At 37.1% G+C, this 26052-nt stretch overlaps 1 protein-coding gene across 7 annotated transcripts in view; it reads right to left on the reverse strand.

Annotated features, from left to right (window-relative positions):
• Positions 1–24280, reverse strand: part of AGBL4 (AGBL carboxypeptidase 4) — a 1099729-nt gene extending 1075449 nt beyond the window's left edge. For 3 of the 7 annotated variants that reach the window (XM_074334701.1, XM_074334702.1, XM_074334698.1), the window contains exon 1: positions 23959–24278. In XM_074334701.1, coding sequence (XP_074190802.1) covers positions 23959–23992 — 34 coding nt within the window. In that variant the 5' untranslated portion in view covers positions 23993–24278. Of the gene's footprint in view, positions 1–23958 lie in introns of all 7 variants that reach the window. The other 4 variants (XM_074334699.1, XM_074334700.1, XM_074334703.1 and 1 more) reach the window with 2 other exon arrangements.
• Between the last annotated feature and the right edge of the window lie 1772 nt (positions 24281–26052).

The following is a 26052-nucleotide window of genomic DNA, read 5'->3' on the forward strand; positions in this document are numbered from 1 at the left end:
TAATAGTAGTTTTTTAAACTGCTCTCCTCTTAACTAGCCTACCAGATAAACTAATGTTCTCCATATCCTCTGTAAAACACTGTCCAATTCCATGACACATTAACTGCTCAAGGCTAAGAGGCTGCTCTCAAGTGCACTCTACACTTCTGCTCCTATCAGTCAACTTATATAGTTTCTAAGAATTCAGTTCTAGCTGATACCAAGACCATTTATGTCAGTTGCACTTGTTATTGTAATTCCTTTAATTAAACACTACATAATCTGTGGAATTATAAATGTGAAAGGGGGATGTTTATATAGAAACAGTTAAATGCTTGCACAAATTTTAAGAAGGTGAAGGTAGGTAGCTAAAAACTACTGTTCAACTGAATACAGAATAGACAACTGTAAAAAGACTTTTAAAATTATAAATTAATAAGTTTTAGATTGTGCACCATTCTGAGTAGCATGATGACATCTCACTCCATCCCACTCCATCCTCCAGGACTCGAATCATCCCTTTGTCCCCTCTACCCACACTGCATACACTACCAACCTTTAGTCATTTAGTAACCCTCTGGGTTACCAAACTAGTTATCATATATTTCAAGAGATAGAGACCATATTCACATAACTTTCATATTGTTATAATTGTTCAACTTTATTATTAATTATTGTTGCTAACCTCTTACTGTGCCTCATTTATAAATTAAACTTTATCACAGGTATGTATGTATAGGAAAGCACATAGTATACACATAGGGTTCAATACTATCTGTGGTTTCAGGAATTCACTAGGGATCTTGGAATGTATCCCCTGCAGATAAAAGGGGACTGCTATATAGACTGTTTCAAAAAGCTTAGCTATGAGTATGAAGCAATAGCTAAAGGAGATACTTGTTTGAGGAATGAATTTGCTGTTCTGTAGATGAGAGACACTTAAGAATGCTTAGTACATACCATATGGATAGAGCCGGGAGATAGAGGCCTTCCAGAATACCCTTTAACAACTCATGTGTGTGCTACTCAGCTTTTCATAAAGGATCGCCTGCTTAAATGTAATATATATTCTTACCTATAGATGTTTAGCTCTTTGAATAGAGTAATGAGCTTTGTTTGATCTTTGCTACTTGTCTGATACATTTAACAAGAACAGTTGTAATTGTACCATATTTTATAACACTTTAAAATCAACAATGCTGTTGATCCTCACAAATACTATTTCTCTATTTACAGACGAGTACTTGAGGTTTAAAGAGGAGAAAAAGTGCCACAAACTAGTAGATAGCAAGGTTCTTATGAAAAACAAAAGAGTAAAAGTCCAATTTTTCCTACTCTAATGCCTTTAAATTGTATCCTACTGTTCATCTATTAAGGATATTCCAGAAAGGTACACAAATCATAAGTATGAAGACCCCTGAATTTTCACAATGAACACACTTGTATAACAATTACCCACATCAAGAAACAGGTCATTTCCAGAACCCCAAAGTCATCATATTGCCCCTTCCCAATCACTAGGTCCTACTCCTCCCCTAAGGTAAGTCCTGTCCTGACCTCTAAGACTATTAGTAGTTTTTACTATTCCTGGACTTTATACTAATGAAATCATGTGACATATATTATTTTGTATCCATTTCTTTCACTCAGCAATATCTTGCTGTTGTCCGTTCATTCTCATTGCTATAGAGTATTCCATTGTAGTAATATACAACAATTTATCCAACCATTCTACTGTTGATGGACAGCTGGGTTGCTACAATTTTCAGAGATTACAAACAATACTGCTATCAACATTCTTGAATATGTCTTTTGATGCACATACATACACATTTGAGGAAAGGGTATATACCTAACAGTGCGTCATCAGGTGTGCACATGCCCAACTTACACATATGCTACCAAACTGTTTTCCAAGTGATTGCACCACTTCATACTCCCACCAACAGTGTATGAGTGTTTTGATACTTCCATATCATGTGTAGTAGGTTCATTTTGGAAATATTTTGTACCAATTTGTCACATATTTTTATTTAATAATATATTGTTTTAAAACCAGTGATTTTGCTAATTTTCTTCTTTATTGAATTCCAAAGTCCCAGAAATTTCTTACCAAACTTAATGAGTTAACTTACTTATGTGATACCAATACCCATAGTAAACAACAAGATACTTACATTCAGCTATCTATGAGTATCTATGAAATACTCTAAATGTATCTCATACCACCAGTTATCTGTTATTCCAGATTATAATATTTTCTTTCTCATCTCTTTGTAAGAAAATGTTTGTGTGATGCCTGGAGTGTCTACCTAACATCATCTATCCCCCAAAGTCTACAGAAGATTTGATGGGTTAGTCACTTATTCCTCTATGAACACACTTCCCTGCTGTTAAAGGAAATGATCTATGTACTCCAGGGCGAAAAAAGATTTATAAATTTATTTATACTATTTAATACTTTGCAGTGCTTTCTTTATACTCCATGCTGAATCATTAAAGTAACTCTAATTGTATCCAAAAATATCAAGAAGATGCAGAAAAACAGTCTCAATCATAAGAGTATTGAAATTATTAATTTCACCTTCCAAGAAAGAAGCCTTTTTGCCAAAGAGCTTTGGTATATTGTTAACACTTTCACATTAGCATTATGATAACAAGACCTGAACTATCTAAAACAGTTCTTCCTAATGGCAAATCAATTCAGCAGTTTTTAACAAGTAGATGGTCAAGCTGACATTGCCCTTAGAGAGATGAGGTTAAGGTATCTGTTATCAGCATTCAGAAAACAAATCAAATATACTTTTCAATGCTTCTAGAAAATATGAGAAGCTATGTAAGATAGCAAAGTAACAACAAATAAAATAATGGTGAGCTTTTTTGTGTTTGGTGTCATTCATCTAAAATATGTCAAGCACATATAATGTGTAAGACAACTGCAAATCCAAAAATGTCCATTGAGTTTATACCTTGTTAAAATACTATACAGGTACTAAGAACTTGAAGGTCATCTGATTTCTTACAATGTATCTTTTTAATTTGTTTAACAAATACTTATACTAGATGCTTAATACTGTACTAAGCACTTTGTAAATATTAACCCAATTAATTGTTAAAATAATCATAGGTAACTAGCCAGAATTTGAACTCAGGCAATCTAATTCTAGTTCATGCTCTTAACTACACAAATGACAGGAAAATGCATGCATAAATATAATCAAAATAATTAACCCCTTTTTTCTGTTTAATAATGAATCTGAGCTATACTTGGCTTTTTAATCATTTACTTCAAGGAAGTAATTTTTGATATTTATTTAAGAAAAGTACATATGAAGACTCAAAGGCAAGAAATTATAGTCCTTTGCTATATGCATATTTAGCTTACATAAAACAGTATGTCATCTGGGTGGTGAACACACAATGTGATATAGACAGATGATGTATTACAGAATTGTACGCTTGAAACCTATGTAATTTTACTAACCATTGTCATTGCAATAAATTTTCATTAAAAAATTTTTTTCCTTGCAAAAAACTAAAGTATGTCATCAATTTTATAAATACATTAAGAGCAAATATGAAAATACATCTATCTTTGAACAATATGAAGCTTCTTTTAAACAGTTTAGAACTAACTACAAAACCCGGAGGGAATAAAAATAGCTTGAACTTGTTCTCTAATTATTCTTTAATCAAGGATGCAATTCAAATCAAGTTTTTATCTACCCATTTATCTAGTCTTTTCCAAGCATACTATCTTGAGAATACCAACAGGCAGCTTTACTGTATTACTCTGGAGGGAAAGAGGAAATAAGAGAACTAAAAGGTCATTTTGTCAATTTCCTGCTAGGGCATTTTATTTCTCCTGTGTTTCCCAGGGCTTTGCCGAGCCACAGTAGAGACAGGGCCTCGCTAGAATGAACCGTTTCCCGTCAATAATATAGAGTGTTCTGGCAAAATGAAATACGTTGATGTATTTTTTTTTAATTGCTCCCACTGAAATTCTCAACTAAGTCTAGTATAAATGCACTGCCTCGTTCCTAAGTATACTGAAAGCAGTAATAGATATTGTGCATCAACATAAACTAATGGGTTAATTTCTCAAAAAACAGCAAACGACAGAGCTTTGAAGGAAGAGGAGGCAACACAAGTGCAGTTTAAATTTTAAAAAGGCTGATCTTTGGGAGAGCTGCAGCTTGATGCCCTGCCCAGGAGGAAAAGGCTCTGACGGGATAGCCCTAATGAAGTATGGTCTAGGTAGTAGGAACAAAGAGGGAACAAGCCCAGGAGAGGCATGTTACAGAGATAAGTAGCTTTCACAGTTTCACCTAGTCCTATACCAATAGTAATATCGTCTACAGCACAGGCTCAGTAGGCACTTTTATTTCTACTAGCTCAGGAGCTTGTTTCCTTTCCTCACAACATACAAAAGAAAGGACAGATATCTTCTCATAACTTTAGGACTTGCTCAAACAAATCCAAAAGTGACCTCAATGAACTGCCTGTAGCTATACCATTTACAAAAATATCAGAAATTCTCCTTTTTTGTTGTTAAATTTATTTTTCACAGTTGACATACAGTTTTATACTAGTTCCAGATATACAACATAGCAATTAGACATTTATACACCATACGAAGTAAGCCCCCCAATAAACCTAGTACCCACCTGACACCATACATAGTTATTACAATATTATTGACTCTATTCCCTATGCTGTACTTTACATCACCTTCACTAATTTTATAACTGGCAATTGGTACTCTTAATCGGTTTCATCTTTTCACCCATCCCCCTAGACCCCTCCAATCTGGCAACCATCAATTTGTTCTCTGTCTCTGTGAGTCTGTTTTATTTGTTTATTCTGTTTTCTATTTATTTATTTTATTTTATTTTAATTTATTGGGGTGACAATTGTTAGTGAAATTACATAGATTTCAGGTGTACAATTCTGTATTACATCATCTATTGTTTATTCTGTTTTTTAGATTCCATATATAAGTGAAATCATATGGTATTTGTTTTTCTTTGCCTGCCTTATTTCGCTTAGCATAGTACCCTCTAGGTCCATCCACATTGTCGCAAATGGCAAGATTTCATTCTTGTTTATGGTTGAGTAATAGTCCATTGTATATATGTACCACATCTTTTTTGTCCATTCAGTTATTGATGGACACTTAGGTTGTTCCCATATCTTCGCTATTGGAAATAATGCAGCAGTATACATAGAAGTGCATATATTTTTTGAATTACTGTCTTGATATTTCTTCAGATAAATACCCAGAACTCTGATACTGCTCTTAGCAATATTTTTTTAATCTATCTACTCGGGAAAGGGAAACAAAAGAAAAAATAAACATATGGGATTACATCAAACTAAACAGTTTTTGCACCACAAAGGAAATCATCAACAAAATGAAAAGACAACCTACTGAATGGGAGAAGATACTCACCACCGTATTAACACTGATACAGTGTTAATATATAAAATATATAAGGAACTCATACAACTTAACACCAAAAAAACAATCTGATTAAAAAATAGAGAACCTGAATAGACATTTCTCTAAGGAGGACATACAGACAGTCAACAGACACATGAAAAGATGCTCAACATGACTAATCATCAGGGAAATGCAAATTAAAACCACAATGAGATACCACCTCACACCTGTCAGAATGGCTATAATCAACAAATCAACAAACAACAAGTTATGTCTTCTTCACGATAAAAAAAAAACTTCTCTAATCTAACGGGGTCATTTGCAAACTAAATGAAATAAGCACACGTGAAAAATGTTTAGCACAAGGCAGGCTCTCAATAAATGTTTGTTTAAAAATCTACAAGCATTACACTCTCAAGATCCATCCATGTTGTCACAAATGTTCCTATATCATCTTTTCTTACCGCCGAATAGTATTCCATTGTGTATATATACTACAACTTCTTTATCCATTCATCTATCGAAGGACATTTTGGTTGTTTCCATGTCTTGGCCACCATAAACAAAGCAATGCTGAGCGAAATAAGTCAGACAGAAAAAGCAGAGAACCATGTGATTTCACTGATATGTGGTATATAAACCAAAAACAACAAAAGAACAAGGCAAACAAATGAGAAACAGAAACTCATAGACACAGACAATAGTTTAGTGGTTACCAGAGGGTAAGGGGGCTGGGGGGTTTGGGGTGGGAGATGAAGGTAAGGGGGATCAAATATATGATGATGGAAGGAGAACTGACTCTGGGTGATGAACACACAATGGGATTTATAGATGATGTAATACAGAACTGTACACCTGAAATCTATGTAATTTTACTAACAATTGTCACCCCAATAAATTTAATAAATTTAAAAAAAAAAGAAAAAAAAATCTACAAGCAAAACTCCAATGAAGCCAGGGAGATTTGGTACACTACCTAATGCAGACTACTATATGACTGCAATATTTACATGCAATAACCTTTCATTCATAAGACAGAATATTATGTAGCATATTAAAATCATCAATTATTAATATTTTGAGTCCAAAAGCCTTCATGCAATGTTATTAGAGCCAATATAATATGAATTTCCCTTATAGGATGTTAGTTTTAGTATATATTAAAAAACACACATATATAATTTTATATGTATGTTATTTCTTCCAATGATATCTGTACAAATAATTTTTCACATCTGCATATATGACATAAAATCTATTCTAGAAATGAATATATTGCAATTTTTATAATACTCAGAAATTGTATATACTCCACTTTTTCAAAATCTTTAAATAAATGATTCATTTTTATATTCAACTTACTCATTAAACAATATATATCTATATTTATATATGCAACCACACATACTTTCATTGCTTTTATCGACTCTCCTGGCTCTTTCCGAGTCAAGTCTCAAATTTCTAATTGCACCCTCACTCATCGTGTCCACGTGGATATCCCATTATTACCTCAAATTCAACATGTCTAAAATAATCTATCCTTTCCACAACAAAACCATTTCCTTCTTTGATTCTTCCATTTATGTCAGTGAATCCCCAAGTTTAAAAACTCAATGGTTTTTACCCCTTTCTCTCTCCTCTCTGGAAAGTTACCATATAAAAGGCACAGCAAAGGACTCTAAAGCCAACTGATGTGGATTACTCCTGTTTCTACTTCTTACTAGTTGTGTGAGTTTCAGCAAGTTATTATGCCCTTTCTGAACTTAAGGTTACATATCTATAAAAAATAGAAATTCATCTCACTTACCTTGCAGGATTCTGTAAGACTTAAATAAATGTATAAGAGGTACCCAATAAATAATCAGCACATATAAATATTGATAAAGCAACTTCTCTTTCTTCATCACATCCAGTCATCAAGAACTACAGATCCTTACGCTGAAGTGTACTCACCTCTTCTGGACCCTTCTTATTTAAATCCTCAAGTTCCAAGCTTCATCTAATTCTTTATCCCTCTTAGAGCAACGGCCACAAAAAAAGCCAGCCTGTCCAGAGGCCTCCGCTTACCTGGTAGACTAGCTCACAATAGCACTTAAACTCCTTCCATCAATTTGGAATCAAAGAACAGCTCACTCCAACCAAGGTCCTTCTGCCCACCTTCCAACACGCACCCACCTTCATCCCTATGGTGCTTTATGATTCCCTTAGGATTTTCTCAGAGTAACTTTGGTATAAATTCTCCACTGTCTCTACCTTTGTCTAATCACTCTGCCACCCAGCCTAGTTGCCCATGTCACCCTACCTTCTAACACTAATGTGATCTCTAGGACGGCAACTCATATAAATTCTCTTCAATGCTCCTATACTCTTCATTAAATGTCCCCACTACCTCATTACTCTAAAAATCTGACTCTCCCTAGATGGCACTATTCCTCTTGCAGTCCTCTTAAGAAGAGGCTGCTCATTTTTTCTTAACCTAGGATCTCTAAGATGAGAGGAGGAACAGTATTCTCAGTTCCATGTTTGCTTACAGATAGATCATTACTATTCCATCCATATTCAAAAATGCTTTCTCAAGTATCTTCTCCCATTCGGTTGGTTTCCTCTTTGTTTTGTTGATGGTTTCTTTTGCTGTGCTGAAGCTTTTTAGTTTGATATAGACCCATTAATTTATTTTTGCTTCTACTTTCCTTGCCTTTGAGGTCAAATTCATAAAATCCTCTCTGAACCCAAGGTACATAAGTTTAGTACCAATGTTTTCTTCTATGCAATTTATTGTTTCAGGTCTTATGTTTGGGTCTTTGATCCATTTTGAGCTAATTTTGGTACATGGTGACATAGCAGCCTAACTTCATTCTTTTGCACATGGCTTTCCAATTCTCCCAGCACCATTTACTGAAGAGGCTTTCTTTTCTCCATTGTATGTTTTTGGCTCCTTTGTCAAAAATTATCTGCCCATATATATGTGGATTTGTTTCTGGATTCTCAATTCTATTCCACTGGTCTGTGCATCTGTTTTTCTGCCAATACCATGCTGTTTTGATTATTATCACTTTATAGTATAAATTGAAGTCAGAGAGTGTGAGACCTCCAGCCTTGTTCTTTTTTCTTAGGATTCCTTTGGTTATTCAAGATCTCTTGTGATTCCATACAAATCCAATGATTTTTTTTTTGTTCTATTTACTGGATAAAGAAGATGTGGTACATATATACAATGGAATATTACTTGGCCATAAGATGAAATACCGCCATTTGCATCAAAATGGATGGATCTTGAGATTATCACGCTAAACAAAATAAGTCAGACAGAAAAAGTGGAGACCCATGTGGCTTCACTTATATTTGGGATATAAAACTGAAGGCAACAAACAAATAAGAAAAACAAACAAACAAAAACTCATAGACACAGACAATAGATTAATGGTTACCAGAGGGTAAGGGGGGAGGGGGGTGGTAGAAGTGGGGAGAGGGGTGGTAGAAGAGGGAAAAGGGGGTCAAACATATGGTGACGGAAGGAGAACTGACTCTGGGTGGAGAACACACACTGCACTATATAGATAATGTATTACAGAAATGTACACTTGAAACCTATATAATTTTACTAACCAATGTCACCCCAATAAATTAATAATTTTTTTAAAACAATGCTTTCTCTTTGGGAGGCCAAGCCATGAGGCCAAGCCAAATCACCCCGTCCCTACTGACAAAGAACTACTATAGAATTCCCTGTCACTCTTCACTGAGTGCTAGGAATACAATGATGAATAAGGCAAATATAAAAGCATGTTGAGTGGAATATATTAAGTTACATAAAATACATTAAAATTAATTTCACCTGTTTTTTTACATCTTATTGTGGCTACTAGCAAATTTAGAATTACGTATGTGGATCACTAATCTATAATTTTCCATTCCAAAGTCTAGACTTCAATGAAAGAGGAGGATAGTTGAATATGTATTTGGAATTCAAACTCTACTTTACCCCCCTCTGTAGCTTTGATAGTCTTTACCCTTCTAACCAAACCTATTCTACCTTCTACCTATACCTATTCTACTCCTGAAAAATGGGTTTACTTACTCCTAATATACCGCATGCATTTGTGCCTCTTCCTATCCAGAAGACCCTTTCCCTTCTCACCCAATAGCTCTTATCATAGTGTGGTATTCATTAAAATACTTGCTGCCCTGCCCTATGGCAGGATTACACATCTCACTCTGTCAGTTTCAGGCTGGTTGTAAGACTTGAACAGAAATGTTAGTAGAAGTGACATGTGCCACCAAGGAGAAACTTTGATAAGAACAACTGCTTGGTTCCAATATGGTCTTTTTCCCTCTTGCATGAGACCAGCAATATCCCAGACAAAAGCTGCTCCATCAGCCTGGGTCCTGACATAAAGATATGGAACAAATCTATAGCTGACCCACAGTGGACATGTACTGGAACAATAAATAATCTTTGTAGTTGTAAACCCCTGGGATTTTTGACTCATTTATTATCATTGTATAACTTAGCCTAAACTGGTTAATATGTCATATCCTTTTACCATAGTCATTCCCATTTTTTAAGATCTATCTTAAGCATCACTATTTCCATAAAATTTTCCCTGATCAGTTTAGTCCTAAATTATGTTTCCTCTTCTAAATTCCTAGAGTCCTGCTATACCACTTTTTTGGTAACTCCATTCTATTCTTGTTTTGAATATTACTATTCAAATTTCAATCATGTATAATTGCTTAATGGGTGCTAACATCACAAAAACAGACAGATACTATACCCCTCAAAGGATATACATAAAACCTCTCTGAAACAGTCTTGGGGGAAAAAAGGAGCCCAAACCCAATCATTTATAGGCAATATAGAAAGCAGTAGAATGTATTGAACTATACCATGGGAAAGCAGTCGACAAAATCCAGGAAAACAATAAGGTTTCTTCAAACAAAAATACTGCAAGGGGAAAAGAAGAATGACGATGAAATAAACAAAAACTAACTGGATATTTGATATTAAGGAATTATCATTATTTGGTATATTATATATGTTTGGTATGATTGTATATGTGTATGTTAGTGTGATATATATATGAACAGTATGTGTCTTTTAGAAGTGTATATTGAAAATTTTATGGAGTAAATTATGTATCATTGATATGCTTCCAAACAGTCCTAGGGAAGGAGAGTAAGAAAGACAAGTGGAGCTGGTAATTGTTGAGCTTGGATGATGGGTACACAGTTCTTATACTATCCTTTCTATTTCTGTATATGTTTGAAATTTTCCATAATATAAAGGTTATTTTAAATGGCATTAAGAACTAGCCAAATAATATAACTTACATATAGTTTATATCCAAAACTACCTAAGTATAGTTGGCCCTTGAACAACACAGGATTAAACTGTATGGGTCCACTTATAAGTGGATTTTCTTTCAATAAATACATAGAGTCAAAATTATACGTGGATTTTTTACTGTGCAGGGGAGGGGGGTGCCCCTAGTCCCCCATCTTGTTCAAGGGTCAACTGTACTAGCTTTATAAATATGCTGACCTTATAAGGTTATATGACCCTGAGATAAAACCTTATAATATAGAAGAGTGCCTTCTTTAAAGGTGGAATAAAGGAGAACATAAACTTACCTCTCTGGTGGGTTTTTATCAACTTAGCCAACCAGAAAGAAAATATACATATTCATAATAATATAAGTAACTATGTGTATGTGTGTGTGTGTGTGTGTGTGTCTGTATAAACATAATGAGGATCTAAAACAGGGTGCAAATTTTATGGGCTATGTAGGTAGCACCAAATGAGTGAAGTAGACTGAGAACAAGAAAATTAAGGAAAAGAGAGTGAGTGGTGGTAACTGTGTCATACTAGAAAGCCTTTACCCTCTTCTAAGCGTGGCACTAGCTACTCAGGTCCAGCCAATAGTGCACATCCAGCAATGTAGGCACAATTTTGACAAGTCTCCTGAATTTCCAAGAGAAGGCAGAAATTCATACCTTTATGTGACATCTCCCTATGTTTAAACAATTGACGATCAATCTAATTTAATTAATTTCTTGTTTATATGCCTCATAAGCCCAACAAAATATATCTGATAGCTTGATCCATACCCTGTGCTGCCAATTTGCAACCACTGGTCTAAGAAAAACTTAATATGGCTAATGTAATGGAGAGAGGTGTATTTCAGCTATTTCCCAATAGCAAGAATTTATTTTGTTGACAGCCATTGAGATGAGAGAAGAAAGACTTCATCTGATTCATTGCAACCTCTAATGTTCCTGTTGTGTATATAAATTATTAAAGGTAAGTTCTTTGTGAGCAGTTGTTATTTACTCCTCTCTCTTATCCCAAAACAAAGCTCTACTAAACTAGTCTCTGGTAAAATTAATTGGAAAGAATGATCACAAGCTTCAGTTTGAGTAGGTGAGTCAAACAGACCAAAGAAAAATGGTTTTACCTTTAGCTTATAGTATATCCAGTGTATGAAAAGACACACTACCCCTACATCAGTCATATTTATTTGAGCCCATTACTCTGTCCTAGTTCTGACTCATCACCATAGAGGTTGTCCACAAAGGAATTAACTGTGCAGGAGTGGTGGGTAAGAGACAGAAAAGACCACCAGACGCCTTTCACCTTAATGCTACCACCTTTTGATTAATAGGGTATCCATTACAGGAAGGTAAGAGCCTCAAGTTCCTTATGTTCCTACATTCAGTATGGAAGCCAAATTTAAAATTTTTAAATCTTATTATAATTAAAAAATAACAATTGAAGTTACATTCCCAAGACTCAAAGAAGCCAACGTGGAGAGAAATGGGAGGTTCGGCTCACAAATCCAGTTAGACATTCACCTTACCCACTATTGTCTTGCGCCTGATAAAAAATTTCCTGATAAACTTGTAAGGGAAAATGTGCAAAATTTGGAAAGATGTACACAAAATAACTTGAAAATAAGTAAGAATGGATAAGTGTGATTCAAATAAAGCTTAAACACTTTGAAATAAGTCTCTTTATTTAAATTCCACATAACTATTTACATTTTTCAAAATGACTAATTAAAACTTGCAAGGCAAAGAGAAAGATAGATTCAGAATTAAGAAATGTGGTAATTCCCTGATGCATCCAAGGATTGCTTTACTTTTCATCAGAAGCAGTTTTCTCAGATGCAGAAAACTAATACGAATAGAATATGAATTTTAAGCCCTGATTTATCATTTCTTAAACTGAAGTATTTAAAAGTCAAACTTGATTTTTAGAAATTCCATATACATAAGTATTTTTTAAATTCTAATTCCTAGACTGTTTCTTCTCTTTGGCACTAAATATTCATAATACTCAAGGTAGTTGGAAATAATACGCAGCACATCCACTTTAGCCCCGAAATACTTGAGAACCAGAGACTTCTACTGGCCTGCCAGACAGATTACAACCAAGTAATTAAAAAAAGGACAATGGTAAAAAGTAAAAATTATCATATTCCCATATGGTAAACACCATCAATATATTATTGCAAGTTTTCACAGTTGCAATACTTTTTTATAATCAGACAAATCAAAATCAGCTAAGAAAACTTTTTCCCTTAAATCAACACTAAAATTAACACTCCATTAGTGAAATTTTAATAAAAATATTCTGAAACTCACATAACACTGTGCTATTCCAATGACTTGAAGACAAAGCTGTGACTTTCTTAAGACTATGTATGCATTTTTCTGACTTTCTTAATGCATATAGTTTTCTAGTGTCTTTCATTGAAAGTGACACTGAGCCAAAATACTGAAACTGAAGCCAAATGCAACATTCACAGAGCTCAGAAATACAGACATTATTAGATTTCCTTAGAAGAAATAACTACATGAGTGCCATGGAAACGAAAGGTGTTTCTGTCCCAATACTTTTAGGATCTTTAATAAAGCTATGGGCTGATGTTACAGAAAAAATAAAACAACAAAAAATAATTTGAAGAGGAATAAAATTGTGTAAGTCCACATTCCCTTTTCCACAATTCCAAATTCTCTAAATCTCTAAAAACAGTAATATTTTTTTAAAACTTTGGAGCCAAAACTAACTTGAAAGCAAAACTTAACCTAAATTGATGTGAAGCTATTTATAATTTTTATTCGAATAGTGTGAACTTTATATTAACATGTGTGATTACAGGGTATTCGCCCCATACCATATTGGAGTAGTATATAATCGACAATACATATGATGTATTTCCTATCCATAATAAAAAAAAAATCTGAATTCTGAAATATGTTTGCATCCAAATAAGGGATGGTAGACATGACATGGGTTTTCTCTTCTTTTAAAGATGATTTTGAAAGTGACATCATCAAAATGGCGGCGTGAGTTGGGCCTCTGGAGGTCTCCCCTGGAATTTACAACAAATTGAAGAGCTATAACTCCACAAAGGATTCCCTGCACAGCAGACAGGCAAGACGAAGAGACTCACTACTGAATTCACCTAAAGGTGGGCAAATTGCATGAGTAGGGGAGGAGGGAAGGGAGAAGTGCGGAGATGGAGCCACGTGGGCGGAGGACACAGACCTAGCTCAGTGCTCCAAGCTCGCTGCATCCCGTAACTAACGCAGCTGTGGGAGAAGGAAGAACACGAACTTCTAGGGCTTCGTTTATGGCCCACGCAGCTGAAGGGACACCATATAACACGGCTAAACCCAACACTCATGGCAGAGATCTCGGAGCAAAGACTGAGGGAAGAAGGCTGAAAATGGTGGTTTAAGCCCTCCCTGCCGAGCAGAGAATGGAAGCCTTAGGCACTGAAACTAGCTGCCCCCTCCCCACCCTCCCAGAGCTCACCCCGCTCCCACAAGCCCAGAACTAGAAGCGGAACAGTAGCAGTGTCAGATCAAAACAACAGAATATTTGCAGTTCTGAGAACTGTGGTCGCAGACACAGATTTGCAGCCCAACTAAATCCGCAAAACGACAGGAGCTGTGGAAGCAGGACCGGCTGTGGTGGTGGTCGCCGCCATTGCTCTGGGCCAGAATAATGGGCATACCAGAAGGGGACGAAAAGGAGAAGGGAACAGAGAGTATACTCAAACAAATACTCGATGAGAACTTCCCAAACTTGTGGAAAGAACTGGATCCTTGAATCCAAGAAGCAAATAGAACATCTAATTACCTCAACTCCAACAGGCCTTCTCCAAGGCACATGTATTGAAGCTGTCAAAAATCAATGACAAAGAAAGAATCCTCAAAGCAGCCAGGGAAAAGAAGTCGGTAACCTACAAAGGAAAGCCCATTAGATTATCATCAGATTTTTCAGCAGAAACTCTACAAGCCAGGAGGGAGTGGAACCAAATATTCAAACAATCGAAAGAGAGAAATTATGAGCCAGGAATAATATACCCAGAAAAGATATTCTTTAGATATGAAGGAGGAATAAAGACCTTCCCAGACATACAGAAGCTGAGGGAATTTTCTAATACACGACCTGCACTACAAGAAATACTAAAGGAGGTTATTTGACCACCATCAACAGGGACAATTTGTGGCAACCGAAACATAAAAAGGGGGAGAGTAAAGGCCTGAACCGGAACATGGGAATGGAGAAAGTAGGCATGCTGAAAAAAATGGAATACTCTAAATATCAAACTTTCTTTTACATAAACTTAATGGTAACCACTCAAAAAAAAAAAAATCCAGAACTGAAATATATACTGTAATTAAAGAAGAAACAGAGGGAAACATCATAGACTACCACCACACAGAAATAATAGACAAAAACAAAAAGGCAAAGAGAAAATGGAGACACAGTCTTAACAAAAGCTAAAGACAGAATGATAGGAAATCCTCACATATCAATAATCACCCTAAATGTAAATGGACTGAACTCACCAATAAAAAGGCACAGAGTAGCAGATTGGGTCAAAAAACTAAACCCAACCATATGCTGTCTCCAAGAGACACATCTCAGCGACAAGGACAAGCATAGACTCAAAGTGAAAGGGTGAAATTGACACTCCAAGCAAATGGTATCCAGAGAAAATCAGGTATATCCATACTGATATCAGATGAAACAGACTTCAGGGTGAAAAAGGTAACAAGATACAAAGATGGACATTTCATAATGGTAAAGGGGACTATATAACAAGAAGACATAACAGTCATCAATATTTATGCCCCCAATCAGGGAGCACCAAAATATACCAAGCAACTACTAACAGAACTAAAGGGAGAAAACGACCAAAACACAATTATACTAGGGGACCTAAATACATCATTGACAGCTATGGATAGATCATCCAAACGGAAAATAAATAATGAAATAGCAGTCCTAAACGACACATTAGACGAAATGGACATAATTGACATTTATAGAGCACTTCATCCTAAAACTTCAAACTATACATTTTTTCTAGTGTACATGGAACATTCTCAAGGAGAGACCATATATTGGGACATAAAATTAGCCTCAGCAAATTTAAGAAGATTGAAATCATACCAAGCATATTCTCTGATCACAAATCTTTGAAACTGGATATCAACTACAAAAAGAAAGCAAGAAAAACCACAAATACTTGGAGATTAAACAACATACTCTTAAAGAACGACCGGGTCAAAGAAGAAATTAGAGGAGAGATCAAAAGATACATAGAAACAAATGAGAATGAAAATACATCCTACCAAAATTTTTGGGATGCAGCAAAAGCAGTTTTAAGAGGGAAATTTATATCATTACAGGCCTATCTCAAGAAACAAGAAAAATCCCAAATAAATAACCTCATGTTACACCTTAAAGAACTAGAAAAAGAAGAACAAATGAAACCCAAGGTCAACAGAAGAAAGGAAATAACAAAAATCAGAGCAGAACTAAATGAAATAGAGAACAAAAAGACAATAGAAAAAATTAATGTGACAAAGAGCTGGTTCTTTGAAAATATTAACAAAATTGACAAACCCTTGGCTAGACTCACTAAGACAAAAAGAGAGAAGACACTAATAAACGAAATCAGAAATGAAAAAGGGTAAGTTATCGCAGATGCCACAGAAATACAAAGGATCATCCTAGAATACTATGAAGGACTATATGCCACCAAATTCAATAACCTAGAAGAAATGGACAAGTTCTTAGCAACATATAGCCTTCCTAGGGTGAACCATGAAGAACTGGAAAATCTAAACAGACCGATCACCAGGAACGAAATTAAATCAGTCATCCAAAACCTTCCCAAAAGCAAAAGTCCGGGACCAGATGGCTTCATGAGTGAATTCAACCAAACCTTCAAAGAGGATCTAATACCAATCCTGCTCAAATTTTTCCAAAAAATTGAAGAAGAGACAGTACTCCCTAACTCATTTTATGAAGCCAACATTACCCTGATACCAAAACCTGGTAAGGACAACACAAAAAAAGAAAACTACAGACCAATATCTCTGATGAATACAGATGAAAAATCCTAAACAAAATTCTAGCAAATTGAATGCATTAAAAAGATTATTCATCACGACCAAGTGGGGTTCATCCCAGGGGCACAAGGATGATACAACTTCCGCAAATCCATCAATGTGATACATGACATAAACAAAATAAAGGACAAAAATCCTATGATTGTATCAATAGATGCAGAAAAAGCATTTGACAAGATACAACATCCATTTATGATTAAAACACTTAATAAAATAGGAATAGAAGGAAAATACCTTAACATAATAAAAGCTATATATGACAAACCCTCAGCTAATATCATAATTAATGGTGAAAAACTGAAGCCCTTTGCTCTGCGTTCAGGAACACAACAGGGCTGTCCCCTATCACCTCTGCTTTTCAACATAGTGTTGGAAGTCCTTGCCAGAGTAATCAGGCAAGAGAAAGAAATAAAAGGCATCCAAATTGGGAATGAAGATGTTAAATTGTCACTCTTTGCAGATGACATGATGCTATATATAGAAAACCCTACAGACTCCACCAGAAAAGCTATCAGAAACAATCAACGAATACAGTAAAGTTGCCGGCTACAAAATCAACGTACAAAAGTCCATACCCTTCCTATATACTAACAATGAAATCTCAGAAAAAGAAACACAAAAAACAATTCCTTTTGCAATTGCAGCAAAAAGAATAAAATACCTAGAAATAAACTTAACTAAGGATGTGAGAGACCTATGTGCTGAAAACAATAAGACATTTTTAAAAGAAATTGAAGACACAAAGAAATGGAAAGGCATTCTGTGTTCGTGGATTGGAAGAATCAACATAGTTAAAATGGCCATGTTACCCAAAGCAATATACAGATTTAATGCAATCCCCATCAAAATCCCAATGGCATTTTTTAAAGAAATAGAACAAAAAATCATCAGATTTGTTTGGAACCACAAAAGACCCCAAATAGCCAAAGCAATCTTAAGAAAAAAGAACAATGCTGGAGGTATCACGCTCCCTGACTTTAGCTTGTATTACAGGGCAACAATAATCAAACAGCATGGTATTGGCAGAAAAACAGACACATGGACCAATGGAATAGAATTGAGAACCCAGAAATAATACCACATAAATATGGACAGATAATTTTTAACAAAGAAGCAAAAAACATACAATGGAGAAAAGACAGCCTCTTCAATAAATGGTGCTGGCAAAATTGGAAAGCCACGTGCAAAAGAATGAAACTGGATTGCTATCGGTCACCATGTACCAAAATTAATTCAAAATGGATCAAAGACTTAAGCATAAGACCTGAAACAACAAACTGCATAGAGGAAAACATAGGTAATTTAAATAATTAAAAAATACAAAAAAACAACAAAATAAAAAAAAGGAAAACGTAGGTACTAAACTTATGGACCTTGGGTTCAAAGAGCATTTTATGAATTTGACTCCAAAGGCAAGGGAAATAAAAGCTCAAATAAATGAATGGGACTATATCAAACTTAAAAGCTTCTGCACAGCAAAAGAAACCATCGACAAAATAAAGAGGCAACCAACTGAATGGGAGAAGATTTTTGCTAACAGTGCCTCTGATAAACGGCTAATATCCAAAATATACAAGGAACTCATGAAACTCAACAACAGAAAACAAACAACCCAATTGAAAAATGGGCAGAGGACCTGAAGAGACATTTCTCCAAAGAGGACATACAAATGGCAAATAGACATATGAAAAAATGCTCAACATCACTAATCATTAGAGAAATGCAAATCAAAACCACAATGAGATATCACCTCACCCCAGTCAGAATGGCTATCATCAACAAGACAAATAATAACAAGTGTTGGAGAGACTGTGGAGAAAAAGGAACCCTCATACACTGTTGGTGGGAATGGAGACTGGTGCAGCCGTTATGGAAGGCAGTGTGGAGGTTCCTCAAAAAATTAAAAATAGAATTGCCATATGACCCAGCAATCCCTCTCCTGGGTATCTACCCAAAAAATCTGAAAACATTTAGATATAAAGACACGTGTGCTCCAATGTTCATTGCAGCTTTGTTTACGGTGGCCAAGACATGGAAACAACCAAATGCCCTTCGATAGATGAATGGATAAAGAAGTTGTGGTATATATACACAATGGAATACTATTCGGCAGTAAGAAAAGGTGATATAGGAACATTTGTGACAACATGGATGGATCTTGAGAGTATAATGCTAAGCGAAATAAGTCAGACAGAAAAAGCAGAGAACCATATGATTTCACTGATATGTGTGGTATATGAACCAAAAACAACAAAATAACAAGACAAACAAATGAGAAACAAAAACTCATAGACACAGACAACAGTTTAGTGGTTACCAGAGGGTAAGTGGTTACCAGAGGGTAAGGGTGGTAGTTGAGGGTGAAGGGGATCAAATATATGGTGATGTCAGGAGAACTAACTCCGGGTGGTGAACACAAAATGTGATTTATAGATGATGTAACACAGAATTGTACACCTAAAATCTATGTAACTTTACTAACAATGGTCACCCCAATAAACTTTAATTAAAAAAAAGATGATTTTACTAATAAGCCTTTAGGAAAAGGCACACAAACACCAACAAACACAAACACACAAGCATACCGAGCATATACCAACTAAGCTATCATTTCTTTAGGGGTGTCACATTGTGCAGTTTCCATAACTTATCTCTAATTCTCACCAGAAAAGTAGGTGTTACTATCCCTAATTCACAAATAAGGAAACTAAAGCCAAAAAGGCTTAGCTATTTTGCCCAACTACTAACTAAAGACAGAAAACATTATTCTCATTACTAAGGCTTTATAAAATTTCAAGATTCTGCCTACAGATGATTTCAAATAACATTAAAATTGCTTTTTTTTAAGGACTCATTTATTTCACAAAGGAAGTTACCTGTATCAAGGTATAGGCCTTTTTTTTTTTTAATTTATTGGGGTGACAATTGTTAGTAAAATTACATAGATTTCAGGTGTACAATTCTGTATTACATCACCTATAAATCCCATAGGCCATTTTAACAGACTGCGTCAGTCTAAATTTTCTGGGCTATATGGGCCTCCACAAAAGTAACAAACTTGGCAATATAGGAAAACAAATTATTTTACCAGGTAATTCAAACAAAAGCTTTTTTATGATAGTTGGAAAGGAAGGAGGGGAATCTGAGAAACTGAAGAAGGTGCCATCTAGCCTGAGGCTAAGACTCTTACATTTACTTAACTATAAGGTTTCTTTCCTATTATTAATAGTCAAAATTGTTGGAAGGGAAGAAAAATTCTGACACTCACATCCTGATTTTAAAGTACAATATTTAAAAGAAGGAACTTCCTTTTGCCAACCTCACCTTCTTACAGAGTTATCTGCATGCTTGGAAAAAAAAGAAGTGTCACAAATGTCCCTTCACTCCTTCAAGAAATTCCTCACAATCTACATCATAGAAGACATGTCCCATGAACATAGTTCAGATAACAATTCTACATGCTCCAAAACTTGGTGTCCACCTTTCTTCTGATAGCAAATTAATCATATCAATGAAGAAAAATTTTTTAAAAGAATGTCTAATATTAACTACTGTATGTTTAAACCTTGCTTTTATATGTAAAGTATATGTAATACATATATTTTATATTCAAGCTTCAGGGAAACTAAAGAAATATCATTTATTGGGCTCTTCATATATATTATCTCTAGTATTCACAACTATCCTGTAAATATCATCCTCGTTTTACAGATGAAGAAACTGAAGATCAGAATATTTGAATCCAACATCCACATCTAGTAAGTTACACAAACAAAATTTAAACAAGGATCTAAGCCCCAGTTCTTTCCACTTCACCATTGTTAATGTATGCTTAGATTAGAATAGTATTTCCTATAGAGCACGAATTTTCATCGGGGCTATTATTTCTTCAGTATGTAATATGTTGCAATACAAACAGAAAGGCAAATAATAAATCTAGATAATGCTAAAATAACTAAAACACTACAATCTTACACTAATGTACAGGTCTTGAGCAAGCTGCTTAAGTTCTGTTCCAAAATTTCTTCACATATTAAGTAGACACAATACCTTAGAGAGTAGTTAGAATGCTGAAGTAAATTAAGATATATAAAGCACTTAGTACAATGTGTGGCACATAATAAACACCCCATAAATGTTAGCTATTGCTGTTAAGATGAGAAATTACTAGATGGACATATTTTGTACCAGATGACTCCAGACAGCAATAGCTGGACACCTAATCCAAAGGCAGTTAATCCTACACTGGCTTGTGTTCCAAGACATGATCCAGTGGGAAAAGCTGATGTGTGTCAATCAGACTCTCTCTCGGGAATCTGAATTAAGAGACAAAGATTGAGCCAGTTAATAGGGATTCAGAAGTTAAATGATTTGGCTCCTACCTTGATCAATTTTCTCTCAAGGTTACCAACGATGCTAAATATATTCCTAAATCTAGTTTTTCAGTCATCTTTTTACATCACTTGGCAGCATTCAATCTGTTGAGTATTCCATTTATCTTGAAACATTCTCTTGGTAGTCCTCTTGTCTCTCTGGTTGTAATTTCTCAGTCTCTTTGGAAGGCACTGAAATATTGCAGCTACTCAGCATTTCATCCCAGGCCTCTTCTCCCCACACTCTACTCTCCCTCTAGGCATCCCACACTTATGACTTCAGTAATTATCTCTATGCCAGCTCAGCCTTTTCTTGCAAATTCAACTGCCTTGTCAATCTCTCCACTTATTTGGATATCTCAAAGACTCCGCAGACTCCTTATGTCCAAAACCAAACTCATGCTCTTCCCTCTCAAACATAGCCAAGATCCCTTCCAATGCTCCCTATCTCCATAATGGTACCACCAAGTATCCAGTTACAAAAATTAGAAAACTAGAAGCATGCCTTGATACTTCTTTCTCCCTCATTCCCATCTTTAACTGAATCCTATTAATTTTAGCTCTTAAATATTTCTCAATTCTCTCCATCTCCACTGCTACCTTCTAACAAGTCTCTATACCCACTTTTGTATCTTCTGTACTCTCACACTGTAGCCAGAGTTATTTTTTTTTTCTAATCATGTCATTCTCCTACTTTAAAAGCCCTCAATCGCTTCCTATTATTCTTAGGATCTTTGACCAAACTGTTTACCATAGCCTGTAAGGCCCTGCAAGATCTGCTTCAGCTTACCTCTTTTCTCCTCCTTTTGCCCTACATGCAGACACATTTGTCTCATTTTAGTTCCTTAAACACAGCACATCATATTTCCTACTACCTTGGGGTCTTTGCACATGATTTCCGTCTGCCTAAATCACTCTTTGCTCTTTTCTTCATTTATACAATCTATTATAACTAGTTAAAATACCGCTTCCTCAGAGAAAGCTTCTTGAACCTCTAGGCAATATCAGGTCATTCAGTTATTCATTTAACCAATATTTATTAATAACCTACTCTATACCAGGTGCAGTTTTAGACATGTGGGATTGGTAAATACAAAAAAAGACCCTTGCCTTCATGGATATTACATTCTAGTGCAAGAAGATAGGCAATAAGCAATAAAAATAATAAGTAGATTTAATAATTTATTTGAAGTCAGTAAGTCTATGGGGGAAAAAAAAGAATAAGGTAAGAGAATCACAAGCAAAGAGTTTCCAGTGATTAACTTGGTTCCTGGCATACAGTTGGCACTCAATAAATATTTGTGGAGTGGATGAACAAACAAAGGAATAAGCATGTTCAAGGTATGAGAGAGCTTAAACTATGAAATGAGTAGAGGAAATACTTGTTGGAAGAAACAGATGCCATGAGAGAAAGAGAAACCATGCAGGTCTTGAGAATGGTCTCTTGAACCATTCTTGGTGGCTTCATGCAGTTTCCAGTTCCAGTCACTGCATGGTCTTACCATAACCATCACCTCCCTCCCCCAACCACCAAGGACTGGATAATTCAAGTGGGTCACTCTTGCAACCAAAATACCTAATAAGGACATACATACAAAATTATGTATACCACTTCTGTCACCAATGCCACATATACCCCCAAAGCCACTGCTTTCTACATACACACAGATATCACTTGTATTGAGGCTCCAGTTCTTCACTCCCCAGAAGAACTTTAAGGACAAACTCACTCCCACATACACAGGACTGTAAAAAACGTTGCTCTCACTTTGCGAGGTATATAAATGTCTCATAACTATGTTGTTTTGTACACGTGAAACTAGAAAAAAGAAGAAACTTTGCTCTCTTCTATCTTCTATGACGCTGTTAAGACCCTTAGTTCACTATCTCTCCAAGCCTAGCCATACCCACAAGAGGGTCCCCTCAGGAATAGGATCCTGGGTCTCCCTTCCTGTCATTCTCCTTACACCTTAAAGACTATCTTCCCCTCATAGATATGTGCATATACACCTCCTCATGATTCTGAATGACCTTCAAGATCACTGATGCCACATACATCACACTAGGCTCTAGCCTCCCTTGGCAGGGTTTAGAAGGACTGAGGCTCTGAGTGTCCCCTTAAGCTTCTTGTCCTGTCACGGACCATTTACAAGTGAGGATTTGTATACTTTCTCTATGACCAGAGGTGACACTAAGGCACTATACTTCCTCAAAACACAAATACTTGGTGTATATCCCCCTACCATGGCACTGCCTGATATTAAAGTAACACTCCTCTTACACACACCTGCCTCCTCAGAATCCGAGCCCCTCTCCCCCAGACTATGCCTTTTTAGGGAGTCTCACCCCCACCCCCGCATTCCTACAGGATTGTGTACACCCTCTCCATCACACAGCCTGCCCTGAAGATGGGCCCCCATCACAGGTGCCCTCAGGACTGAAGTCCTGTGTCTTCCCTGGAGTCCTAGCCCTTTCGGGGCCCATGTTCATTCAGGAGTGTGCGCACTCCTACATACACCCCTGGGCCACCGGGATTCCGAGGTCCCTGACCGCTGCTCAGAGGGGTACGCACCTCCCTTGACCCCTGACCCCGAGGTCATAGCCCCACCGCGCAAACTCCCAGGGACGACTCCTCAGGAGCAGGGCCATGCTCAGCTCCCCTGTCCCCTCAGGCCCAGGACAGCCGTGCAGCCTCAGGGCTTCCCCTGGTCGACCGCCCCCACAGACCTGCCTCAGGCGCCGTTTGGATCCGCTCCGCCATTTTTTGTTGTCCCTCCGCCTCTGAGCCCACGCGAAAATCGCTGGGCAGTGGGGAACGCCTGATGGGCTCTGCCGGCTGACAGAAGCTCCCTCAGGAAGACGCGGCGAGACGGTTGCCGGGGCAACTGGCAGCCGGCGCGCTGGCTACCGGCGCGTGGCCCGGGGGCTGAGGGGAGGGATAGGAGGGAGGTGCGTCCGAGGCCCCGCCCCCTCCGCGCGGGCACCCTCAGGGCCCTGGCGCCTGCGGGGCTGGAACTCCCTGGCGCTGCTCCCCGGCTATCTGGCCAGTGCGTCCTGCCAACTGAGCATGCTCAGCTGCCTCTGAGGCGCCAGGACCAGGTCCGCTGGGATGGCCTTTCTGCCACCTACGAGGGTCGTCGTGCTGACCATGGAACTGGATGGGCTGACTTTTCTGTGGCTGGTATTCAACTTTGAGAGCTTGGGACAGGTTTCTTGATTTCCCAGCACTTCTTCCCACGGTGTGCCTGGCCTGGTGCAAGTGCTGGCTATCTTCAACTGAAATGCCCTGAAAATCAGTGATTCTGTGCCCACCCCACCCCAAACACGCAGAGGACCAACGGGTCGGACTCCTCGCTCCTCTACAACCGCACTAACCCCCAACTTTAGAAATGGCTTCTCTTTTGCAGGTGTATTTCTCCTTATACCGAGGATGCCCTTTCCCACCTCTCCGTGATAAATTCACTACTAACTTCCAAGTCCAAGCTAGAAGGTTACCCTTTCCTGAGCGTCTCTATCCTCCCCACAGTCCCCTGTGTATCCCTGTCCTGATACTTAACAATACTTAGTGCATGATTTACTTCTCTTTTCCTCTATTGACCATGAGCTCCCCTGATGCCCGGGGTCTGTCTCTTCATCTTCGTATACTCCATAATACAGCATAGTGCTGTTACAGAGTAAATGCTCAGTAGATGTTTGTGGAATGAAAAATGATTTCTAAATTCACTACTGCACATTCCTATCAGTTTTACTGAGCCTTTAATTTTTTAACAAGTATCTTGCTAGGCATCTCCTACTCCTGAAAGGGCTCACAGAAAAAGGAAAAGAGATACTGGCTTTGAAAGAGGTATTCCAAGTGCTACAGGATCATAGAGATGAAACTCTAAATGAGAGGGGCAGGGGGGGTAATCAGCTGTGTGCCAGGCAGAGGGAGTACCATGAGCCAAGGCACAGAGTGTGTGGATCAGTGGTAAAACTACAAAAAAATCCAGTATGACTAGAGCACAAACCACATAGGGAAAAGTGTTGTCTCCAAACTTTGTCTCCGAAGAAGTTTCTGTATAGTTAAGTAGTGTCTTCATTTTGGTTCCCCAGAAGCAGAGCCTGAGGCAGGGACTTGGGTGCTGCTGGTAATTTCTTTGCGGGGTAAGTCCATAAATCAGAAGTGAAATGGAGAGAGTCAAAGAAGGAAGGGGGAAAAAAGGCCAAGAAAAATGTGTGTTATTGAACTGATTGCTTTAGTTGACTACTGGGCCTAATCTCGGTGGAGACCCTCTGAAGAACCATATAGAATGTGCCTCAGCATTGTCCCACTAAAGAACAAGGAAGCTGGGTCATTTACCTCTTAATTTCCATCCCTGCTGGCTGAAGATTACCCTCCATTCCCCAGCTTAAAAGCTTTCACATATCTTGGTTATGCTTGCCCAGGGCTAAGCAGCCTTCTAGAATTTGAGAGAAAGACTTGAGACAGAAAAGTAGAGGGACCAGAAAGCTTTTGGGGTTGGTTGCTGGCAATGTGAATGAAATTGTTCATTCACCTGCACTAAAATTTTCTATAGAAAGTTACGTGCTAATGACCATCAGAAATATCCCTCACATTAAAGCAGTTTAAAATTCACAAGTCATGTCAACACAACCATCAAGATGAAAAAATACAAGCTTTGACAAATCAATCCTAATAAATGGTTATGAGGGCTGTAGGAATTTCAGTGTAGGAGGGGTCACTGAGGGCTGAGGAGAACAAATTCATTAAATACAGGAAGATGGACAAAAGGAGTATGAAGATTCAGGTTCTACTCAATGTCTCACCATATAGCTTTATAA

The sequence above is a fragment of the Rhinolophus sinicus genome, linkage group LG06 (assembly GCF_036562045.2).
Source record: "Rhinolophus sinicus isolate RSC01 linkage group LG06, ASM3656204v1, whole genome shotgun sequence".
In the NCBI taxonomy this organism is placed as follows: domain Eukaryota; kingdom Metazoa; phylum Chordata; class Mammalia; order Chiroptera; family Rhinolophidae; genus Rhinolophus; species Rhinolophus sinicus.